Source organism: Dictyostelium purpureum (assembly GCF_000190715.1).
Source record: "Dictyostelium purpureum unplaced genomic scaffold DICPUscaffold_538, whole genome shotgun sequence".
In the NCBI taxonomy this organism is placed as follows: Eukaryota; Evosea; class Eumycetozoa; order Dictyosteliales; family Dictyosteliaceae; genus Dictyostelium; species Dictyostelium purpureum.
Window position 1 is genome coordinate 1 of NW_003519872.1, and position 10,241 is coordinate 10,241.

Sequence of the window (10,241 nt, forward strand, 5' to 3'; positions counted from 1 at the left end):
TTATTTTTTATTTATTTTAACAATTTTTTAAATTTTTTTTTTCTTTCAATTTATAGTATTTTAAAAAAGAAAAGGAAAATGATGGTAAATATTACTTTATTTAATTAAATTTAATAATTGATATTATATATACTAATTAAAATTATTTTTTTTTGGTAAAAGAAAAAAATTATTTTAAGTATCTTGTTATTTATGATTTTATTTAGTGTCTCTATAAGTTTAGCAAGTGATGAAGATCTAAATAGTAATGGAGATGTAGATTGTTATAGTAGTTGCGTAGATGAAAATAGAGATGTCTGTAAAACCGAATGGCAACAATGTGTATCATTAATGGAGCGTTGTAGAACTAACTGTGATAAAACTTCTAAAAAAATGATACAAATGAATTAAATATATATTATTATTTAAATTAAATAAAACTATTTATTACATTATTAAAAAAAAGTTTTTATTTTGTATTTTTTATTTATTTATATATATTGGTAAATTCCCTCATATACAGTTATATTTATTAAATTAAAAAAATTATATTGTCCAAATTTTATGTATATTTTAATTTTTATAGTAAAAAGAAAAAAAAAAAATTTTAATATAAAAGATTGAATTTAATTTTTAAAAAAAAAAAAAAAAAAACACACAAAATTTTAAATTGGTGTTAATAGTAACATTATATAAAATGGTATTTTATTTATTTATATTATTAAATATCAAAGTAAAATAAAATATAATAACTAGTTTTTTTTTTAAGGAACAAAAAATTATTTTAGGTTTTATAATATTTTTATTATTTTTTGTTTTACTAGTAAAATCGGAAATAAACTATAGAAACGAAGATTGTTACAAAGAATGTGTAGAAAGAAGAAATTGCATACCAAACAAGTATCATCAAGGACCTCAATGTTTAGTTGCCATGCACGAGTGTTCACTAACTTGTAACAATTAATAATATTATAATAAATATTACATATTATTTGAATTTAATAGTAATTCTAAATAATAATCTTTAATTTAAAATTAATTAAAAAATTAATAACTCTAATGTTGTTATTATCTTTTAATATTATTAAAATTATTTTTTATTAATTATATTTTTTTTATAGTATAAATACCTCTTTTTTTTTTACAAATATAATATTTTATAATATTTTACACCTTATTTAAAAATGGTACCTAAAAAAACTAATAATTTTTATATTTTAAAGTAAACTAATATTAACTATATTTTAATTCTAGAATTATAAATTTATTATTTTCTTTACTTTATTAATTACATTGTTTGCTATTCAATTTTCAGCCGCTACTACTGATGGGGCAGTTGGAGACTGTGTAAAAGATTGTTTAAAAAAACATAACTGCTCTAGCCATTTTAGTTTAAAGGAATGTGCAGGTCATTTATATAGTTGCAACCATGATTGCATTAAAAACAATTAAAAATAAAAATAAAATATAAATTTTAAAAACATAATAATCTTTATTTTATTTATTAAATTGAACAAATTTAAATGAATCTATTGGTTTGTTTTTATATCTTTTACCCATTTCATTTGCGGTTAACATGGCATTATAAATATCTTGATCATCAACTTTTTGAGGTAAATTGACCATTGTATCGTTTTTATCATTTGCGATAGAAGCGACCTTATGCCATTGCTCCACATCCCAATTCTTTAAGCCCAAATCTTCCACGGTTAATGGTAGATTTGCAATCTTCATTATTCTAAAAACATTTTCAATTTCTTCATGAGCAGCATTCTCTAATACTAACTGGGTTAATAATCCAAATGCAACCTTTTCTCCGTGTTGAGCTCTATGTAAATCTGGAATAATACTATGGTAATTAAATTAATAAAACTATATTATATATATTAATAATATATTAAATACTTACCTCATTCCGTTACAAACAGCATGTGCTGCAGCAAGACCACCTGACTCAGCGCCTATACCAGATAAATATATTGTTGCTTCTATCATTTGTTCAAAAGCTGGTGTAATTGCTTTGTTTTTAACTGCATCCATTGCTTTGTCTATATTGTCACTTATAATTTCATAACACATTTTTGAAACACCTAGGCCTATCCTTGATGGCTTCATATTGACCAAATTATTACCAGTTGTTTGATAACAAGCTCGGGCCTCGAAATATGTTGCTAAAGCATCACCAACACCTGCTGAAAAAAATCTTGGTGGTGCATTTATTAAAACAGTAGTGTCAACTAAAATTGAATCGGGGTTTTGTGGAAGATAAAGATACTTGTCAAATTCTCCATTGCCTTTATATAGAACAGAAAGTGAAGTACATGGTGCATCTGTTGAAGCAATAGTAGGCATTAATATTACGGGTAATCTTTCATAATATGCAACGGCTTTTGCAGAGTCAAGAGTTTTCCCACCACCAATACCTACAACAATATCATTCTTGAATTTCTTGGTTAATGCGCACAATCTATCTACTTCTTCTTTGGTACATTGATAATTAAATTGCTCTATGTGACTCTTGATATTTTCTTTATTTAAAGAAACCTCTGTATGTTGTTTAATTGTATCTAAAAAAACAACATCGCATATAATAAAACAATTACTTCCAAAATCTTTTATATATTTTGATGGGTTATTTAACAATCCTTTCCCAATTATAAACTTTTTGGGGGAAGTAATTGATCTATGAATAAAATTCTTTATCATATTTTTATTTATTTTTATTTATTTTTATTTTTATTTTTTATTATTATTTATTTTTTATACTATATTTGATATTTAATGGCATATGTGTTATTAATAAATAATAAAAAATAGTAAAGAAAATAAATTTCAATGCAAAATAATGCTAACTTCATTTTTATTTCCAATTTAAAATAAAAAAATAATAAATTTTTTAATAAAAATATTTTAACACCCCCCACCAAAAAATTATTACTTTTTTTTATTTTTTTAATTTGTTTTTTTTTAATAATAATTATTTTATTCATTTAATATATATTCATTTAATATTTATTCTTTAAATATTTTAAAAAAAAGATATACAATCATTTGAAACAAACTATCATATATGGAATTTATTTTTTCATTTTTATCATCAATACACCATCCCAAAAAAATGATATGCATATCATTTTTAAGAGAAGTGATTTATTTTGCACAACATAACACATTTGTGTGAAATTTATATAATTAAAATAGGAAATAGATAATCCCGAAAAACAAAATAAAACCCACGAGAATCACTTTTTAAACAAAGTATATTTAATGTATCTATCCCCTCAGTACATTCATTATAAATAAATTAATATAATTATTTTATTTAAAAAAAAAAAAAAAAAAAAAAAAAAAAAAAAAGGGTATAAAAGAAAATAAAAAAAAACAATTTAACAAATTAATAAAAAAAAAAAATGATTAAAAAATATATACTAATTTTAATTTTAATTTGTTTTCAATTAAAATATTCTAATTCCTTGACAACTGGATGTTCTTATGATTGGCAGTGCGGAAATACTCCTTACACTCTTTGTAAAACCAATAAAACTTCTCCTTTAGATAAGATTGATATTGACCCAGTTAACAATAGACTTTTATTTTCAATTAAATACAGTGATGAAAAAGAAAATAGAATTATTTCAATTCCCTTAAGTGGTAGTAATGGTTATGATGCAATAAGCCACACTACTATCTATGGTCAAGATACATACCAAATACTAACCGGTCTATCTCAATTAGTTGGTCCAAAATCATATGATATGATTGTATATGGTGGAAGAAGAATTATTGGTACCCAGAACTATGTATTTTATAAAAATAATACAATCGGTGTTTCTCTTGCCAGTGTCTCTGATAGTAATTATATCTTTGATGAAGATAATAACATTCAATATTCATGTTGGCCATATGGAAATAGAGTTAGCAGGGGTCCAATTAAAACAGAGGTTTCAAACCACCCAGTTTTATATTACGGTTGCACAGAAATAAAGAAATTTAATAATCAATTATTTATCTTAAATGGTGGCAAAATATATTCAGGATCATTTAATCCAACTACTCTCGGTACCTACACTGAAAACCTTCCAGTTGTATTTTCAACTAACGAATATGTTTATTCTTTTGAAGTCTCCTCAACTCATTTTTACTATGTTACCGGTTCATATTATAATTCAAGAAGTTATTACAAAGTACCAATCAATGACCCATCATCAAAAACTTTAATATATAGTGGATCTGGCCCAACAACATTCAAATATTATGATGGTTATATTTATTTGTCAAATAATAATCAAATCCTAAGAGTATCCGTTTCAAGTTTAGGTGTTCAAGTTTTATTCGACTTTGGATCCACAACATTCGGACATTGTATTTGTGCCCAAGGTTTTACAAGCTCATCAAATCCAAATGAACCAAAATGTTCAAAATGCGACCTCAGTACCAATATTGTAAGCTGGGTAAATGGAATTCCAAGATGTATCCCACTTGATTGGAAAGAACCCAAAAACCCAATTATATGCGACTATACATGGCAATGTAAATATGGCTACACTTGTAAAGAGAAAGTTTTATCTGGAACTAATACATGCCAATTATAAATAAAAAATAATAAATAATAAAATAAATAAAAATATTATTTAAACTATTATTAATTTATTTTATAAATTAATTTTTATTTAAACCATTTAATAATCTATTAATTGTTTTTTCTTTACCAAAAGTTTCAATTGCAACTGGTATACCACCACCAACAGAGGAACCTAATAATAAATAACGTAAATTGCTCATTAATTGGTTAACTTTAGCTGTTAATTCTTTTTCACTTAATTGTTGATCTTTATAAATATGATTTGAACAGGTTTGTTGAAGTGTTTTATAAATATTAGGAGCTGTAAAATCTTGGAGATTTTTTAATTGCTCAATAAAAGTAGTGATATTTTGCTTTGATTGTTCACCTTTCCAAACTTTAGATTTCATTTTTTGAGCTTCCTCTGAATTAAAATCGATTTGATCAACAAAAAATGGTTTTAAGAGGGGAACAAAATTTTCGATGATATGAACTCTTTCTTTTACACAATGAATTGCTTTTAATAAATATTCGTCACTTTCGCTTGACGATTGATTATAAAACTCTTTAATTTGCTCTTTAATAGTTGGTAAAATTAAATGATGAGTTGATGGATCATCCAATTGCTTTCTAATATGAACTACATTGAACCAATCTAATTTTTCCATATTTACAACACTACCACTTGTATTTAAACCATCCAATGAGAATTGATCGATTAATTCATTTAAAGTGAATACCTCTTGAGTGGTTTCATGTGGAGACCAACCTAATAATGCTACAAAATTAACCAATGCCTCTGGAAGGAAACCTTTTTCCATATAACTATCGACAGATACATCGCCTTGACGTTTTGAAAGTTTAGATTTATCTGTATTTAAAAGTAATGGTACATGAGCCATCTTTGGTGGTTGCCAACCAAATGCTTCATAGAGAACAATATGCTTTGGTGTACTATTTAACCACTCTTCACCTCTAATGACATGAGTAATACCCATAAGATGATCATCAACTACTGATGCTAAATGATAGGTTGGGAATCCATCTGATTTCATTAATACTTGATCATCGATTAATTGATTATTAAATGAAACTTTTCCTTTAACTATATCTGTAAAGTTGGTTGTTTTTTCTGATGGAATCTTTAAACGAATGGTATGTGGTTCATTATTTTTTAATCTATTTTCGATTTCTTCTTTTGAAAGTTTTAAACAGTGTCTATCATATAGAGACATACCATTTTGACCTTTTGAACCAATACGTGATATTGCTAAACGTTCTGGAGTACAAAAACAATGATAGGCATGACCTTCATCTAATAAACGTTGAGCATGTTCTTTATAAATTGGTAATCTTTCGGATTGAACATATGGTCCACAATTGCCTGGTCTTTCTGGTCCCTCATCGTATGGAATACCTGCCCATTCTAAACAATTTGCTAAATTCTTTGCTGACCCTTCTACAAAACGTGTTCTATCAGTATCTTCAATTCTTAATAAAAATGTTCCATTGTTCTTTTTTGCAAATAAATAATTAAATAATGCTGTTCTTAAACCACCTAAATGTAAATAACCTGTTGGACTTGGTGCATATCTAACTCTAATTTTATTTTCTTCATTTGTTTTTAATTGACTATTATTACTATTGTTATGGCCACAACATGATGAATGGTATCTATATTGTTGATTTAAAACACTATTATTAAAATAACCAAATCCTTTAAATTGGTTTATTATCTTTGGTGTATTTTTAATTTTTAAAATTTTAATCATTTTTTATATTTAATATAAAAAAATAAAAAATGAAATATAAAAAAAAATTATTTTTTAAAAACTAAAAACGAAAAAAAAAAAAAATTATTTTTTAAAAAAAAAAAATTATAATTTAAAGTATTATTTATTTACATTATTATTATTTTTCATTTAGTTTATTTAAATATAATATACTAGTTGATGAATCTATTCCTTGACTTTCTTCTATTAATTTTTGTTTTGAAATTTTATTCTTTTTAATTGAATCAATTAATTCGCATTGGGTTTGATAAATTGAACTTTCTTTACTTGTTTTTAATTTTAAACTATTGGTCTTTTTGGATCTAAAATAAAGGAGAAATATTAATACCTTTTTTTCCCACCACATAAGATAATTATAATTACAATTTTTCACATTCATTTAAAAGAATTCTTAACTTATAAATAACTTTTAAATCGTGGTCAATATCTTCTTGTTCTTCTTCCTCTTCACTTTCTTCATATCCTTCTTTTTCTTCCCCACTTCTATCATTTTCAATGTCCTCTAAGTCGAGGTCATCGTCTTCGTCCTCGTCTTCGTCATCATCCAAAAAACTGTGACCACTTTTAGTATGATTATTTGATATTGTAGAGCTAAAATTATCTTTTAATTCTTGAAACTGGTCTTTAATATTTGTTGATGTTTTAATGATTGAGTTTAAGTCTGTTGGTGAATGAATATCATCCATATCTAAACTAATATCATTATTTTCTATATATTCTTTATCTTCTTTATTTCGTTTGCCAGCATTATTTAATCCAATACTAAATAATTAAGATAGAAAATTCTTAGTATTTAATAATAAAAATATATATAATTAAATAAATTACTTTGACATTTCAAAACATTATAAATATTTGTTAAAAAAATAATATTGTTTTTTTGGATAATTGTTTGGTGTCTAAAAATGTAAAAATAAATATAAAATAAAATTAAAAAATAAAATTAAAAAAAAATGAAATTTTTGAAAATGAAAAAAAATTAAATTAAAAAAAAAGGGTGTTTAAATTATTATAATAATAGTCCATTTTTTTGGAATATTAGATTGGTTTTGTAAGATAAAATGCTTAAAATAACCTTTCTATTTTAAATTTACTATATATACATCTATTTTTTTTATTTTTATTGTTTTTTAATCTCTTTTTTTGTCGATTAAATATAATGAATCATTATATTTATAGTTATATAAAATCGTAATGGTATCATTTGTGTTGCTATTGTTCGTATTATTATATTGGGTTTTGTTTTGTTTGATTTGTTTGATTTGTTTGATTTGTTTAATTATAATTTATATATATTGACAAAATGGTTTTAAGCATCTTGTGATTTTCTTACAATTCTTTGAACTTTTTTGTTAAAAACCTCTCTTTGGGAACGCCATTCTTTAGCGGCATCGATATTAGCTGGAGATTCATCGTTTGGACTTGACAACATTGAAATAACTGAAATAAGAATAGACTCAACTGTGTGAACTGGTGTCCATCTTTCATTAGCTTTTTCATAACCATAAGCATCTTCACCTTCATGTAAAATTGAAATACAAACTTCACCCTCCTTATAAACATTTGGGTGCCACATTTCTGATGTAAACTTCATCTTTGGTGGTCTAATTTAATCAATAATAAATAGTTAGTAATTAATATCTATACTAATAATTAAGTTTGTGATATGTGAATATAAACTTACTTATCTGGATATTCTGGTGTGAATGTTAAAGTAGCATAAAAAATACCACCTTCATATGGGGTTTCTGATGGACCCATAATCATAATTTGCCATTCATAGATATTTGATTCATCAATTAAACCAGCGCTAAAACCTTCTATTGGATGTTTCTTTAAATCTAAATTTTTTTTAAAAATAAAAAAAAGAAAAGGAATTAGTAACCTTTAAAAAACCAGTATAAATAAGAATAATAGATTTAATAACATACGGGCAAGTTGTTTTTGTAAGAGAAGAGATGCTTTAGTTGACATTTTGTATAATTATTATTATTATTATTATTATTATTATTATTATTATTATTATTATTATTATTATTATTTTTATGTTATGTTATTTTATGTTATTAAACTATATATTAAACTTAATTAATAAATATATTTATATAAAAATCCTTTAAAAAGATTAAAAATTATACAAATAAAATAAATAAATGTGTGTTTGTGGTTTAAATTTTAAAAATAAATATAAAAAAAAATGAAAAAAAATAAAAATTTTATTTAAATAAAAAAAAAAAAAAATTTTAAAAAAATTTTTTTTTTTAAAATTAATAAAAAAAAAAAAAAAAGTAACCTATTTTTATGTTATCTCTTTTTCGTGGTACTGGACATTATCAACATAATAAAAGTGACAATGACAGATTAAAACCATCCACACTTATTATTTTATTTTTTTTTATATTAAAATAAAATTTTTAGGTTTTGTTTATTTTTTCAATTTGGGAATTAATAATAGTTTGGAGGATTACAACCCCCATATTTGCAATATTACTAAAAAGAATGTATAATAATAATTTTAATCTATAATTAACATTTTCCCCATCAAATATAATTTTTGTGTGTCTAAATTTGTTCCTTTCCACCCCTTTTTTTTTTTTCCACACCAAAAAACCCATTTTTTTTTTAAAATTGTTTTCAAATTATTTGTTGAAGCTATACTGATATTTCTTTGTTAAAATAACAGATATAATCAAAATTGTGCCTATAGCTTTTTTTAAAAAAAAAATGTATAAAAAGATTTTTTTTATTTTTTTTTTATTAAATATTAAATAATAACTACCCTAAAACTAAAAATGTTAAAATTGAGTAAGTAAAAATAATTATAATTAATATTATAAAATATAATAAATATTTTAAAACCTTACCATTCAGAATCAATAAATAAAAAATCAAAATCATATGCGTTACTTAATGAAGAAGAGGAACACTCACTTTCCGGTAATGAAGTTAGAAATCAAGTTTTATTCATTATTATCAATTCCTTATTACCAACCGTTCTAGGGTCAACTATCTTTCATCCATAGGCTTTAAAAAAATAAAAAAATAAAAACATAAAAAACTAGATTTACATAAATAACTTTAAGAATTTCTTTTTTTTCTATATAAAATAAACATTCTAATTTACGATATATCTAACAGAGATATTAATATCCAAGCTTTATCCAAAATATAAATATACCTATGAACCAAATCAAAGAAATAGTATTTATAAAAAAAAAAAAAAAATCGAATCTATTTATTTTTATTTGTATTTTATTTTTTATTTATTTATTTTAATCTTGCTCTTCACCATCCCATTCGTTTTTAATTAAATAATCGTCCTTTAAAACATCCCATTCTTCACCACCATCTTGGCCATATTCATCTTCATCACTTTCACTATCATCACCTGATTTCTTTACTTTACTATTCTTTAATGTTTCTAAAAATTGATTCTTTGAAACTAGAGATTTAAATTAAATTTAATTAGTATTTCTATTTAATCAATAATATATAATCATAATAACAACAAACTATAATATACATACTATTTTTTGATTTTGAATCTACTGAAGCGGTCATACCAGAAGATTGATGTTGAGTAACAGCGTTAAATAATTTAATAACACCCTTTTTAGCTAAACGTAATAAATCTCTTTCTTCAGGGGTTAATAGGATTTCAATTGGTTTATAATCTTTATTTTTTAATAACTCTTTTTCTAATTCTTTTTCTTTTTGAGCTTTTTTCTTTTCTTTTTCTTTTTGTATTTGTTGATTTAAAGTTTGTTGTGATTTTAAGAGAATTGGTGCACTATGGGATTCAATCTTTTTATTTGAACTTAAAATATTTGATAATTTATTTGATAATGCTTGTTTATCTTGCTCTAATCTATCTAATGGTTGTTGTGGTGCTGTTTGATCAGTTTTTA

General features: G+C 23.5%; 6 protein-coding genes across 6 annotated transcripts in view; 1 reads left to right on the forward strand and 5 right to left on the reverse strand.

Annotated features, from left to right (window-relative positions):
- Nucleotides 1-192: 192 nt before the first annotated feature.
- On the forward strand, nt 193-390 carry DICPUDRAFT_43260 (uncharacterized protein; the record flags this gene model as incomplete). Its single annotated transcript, XM_003294269.1, has 1 exon — nt 193-390. The coding sequence occupies one exon, from the start codon at nt 193-195 to the stop codon at nt 388-390; it is 198 nt and encodes a 65-aa protein (XP_003294317.1).
- A 1,086-nt stretch (nt 391-1,476) lies between these two features.
- On the reverse strand, nt 1,477-2,685 carry DICPUDRAFT_159300 (uncharacterized protein; the record flags this gene model as incomplete). Its single annotated transcript, XM_003294270.1, has 2 exons — nt 1,477-1,828; nt 1,889-2,685. The coding sequence occupies 2 exons, from the start codon at nt 2,683-2,685 to the stop codon at nt 1,477-1,479; spliced, it is 1,149 nt and encodes a 382-aa protein (XP_003294318.1).
- A 712-nt stretch (nt 2,686-3,397) lies between these two features.
- Nucleotides 3,398-6,312, reverse strand: DICPUDRAFT_58973 (uncharacterized protein; the record flags this gene model as incomplete). The annotated part of the gene is made up of 1 exon (XM_003294271.1): nt 3,398-6,312. One exon carries the CDS (start codon nt 6,310-6,312, stop codon nt 4,639-4,641), a length of 1,674 nt encoding a protein of 557 aa, XP_003294319.1. The 3' UTR covers nt 3,398-4,638.
- A 139-nt stretch (nt 6,313-6,451) lies between these two features.
- On the reverse strand, nt 6,452-7,169 carry DICPUDRAFT_84802 (uncharacterized protein; the record flags this gene model as incomplete). The annotated part of the gene is made up of 3 exons (XM_003294272.1): nt 6,452-6,635; nt 6,697-7,095; nt 7,162-7,169. 3 exons carry the CDS (start codon nt 7,167-7,169, stop codon nt 6,452-6,454), a joined length of 591 nt encoding a protein of 196 aa, XP_003294320.1.
- A 215-nt stretch (nt 7,170-7,384) lies between these two features.
- Nucleotides 7,385-8,440, reverse strand: DICPUDRAFT_58977 (uncharacterized protein). Its single transcript, XM_003294273.1, has 3 exons — nt 8,265-8,440; nt 8,018-8,174; nt 7,385-7,937 (listed from the first exon to the last, which is right to left on the reverse strand). The coding sequence occupies exons 1-3, from the start codon at nt 8,305-8,307 to the stop codon at nt 7,643-7,645; spliced, it is 495 nt and encodes a 164-aa protein (XP_003294321.1). The 5' UTR covers nt 8,308-8,440; the 3' UTR covers nt 7,385-7,642.
- Nucleotides 8,441-9,605: 1,165 nt separating this feature from the next.
- DICPUDRAFT_90621 (uncharacterized protein) overlaps nt 9,606-10,241 on the reverse strand; it is a gene marked incomplete at both ends in the record, with an annotated part of 928 nt that continues 292 nt past the window's right edge. The window contains 2 exons of the mRNA XM_003294274.1: nt 9,606-9,775; nt 9,861-10,223. Of these exons, the coding sequence (XP_003294322.1) occupies nt 9,606-9,775; nt 9,861-10,223 (533 nt within the window). The remainder of the gene's footprint in view (nt 9,776-9,860; nt 10,224-10,241) is intronic.

Coding starts and splice junctions, on each gene's coding strand:
- DICPUDRAFT_58977 (XM_003294273.1), bottom strand. CDS start 8,307: ATGTCAACTAAAGCATCTCTTCTCTTACAAAAACAACTTGCCC. Junction 8,175..8,264: donor CTTACAAAAACAACTTGCCC/GTATGTTATTAA, acceptor AAAAAAATTTAG/ATTTAAAGAAACATCCAATA. Junction 7,938..8,017: donor ACACCAGAATATCCAGATAA/GTAAGTTTATAT, acceptor TGATTAAATTAG/ACCACCAAAGATGAAGTTTA.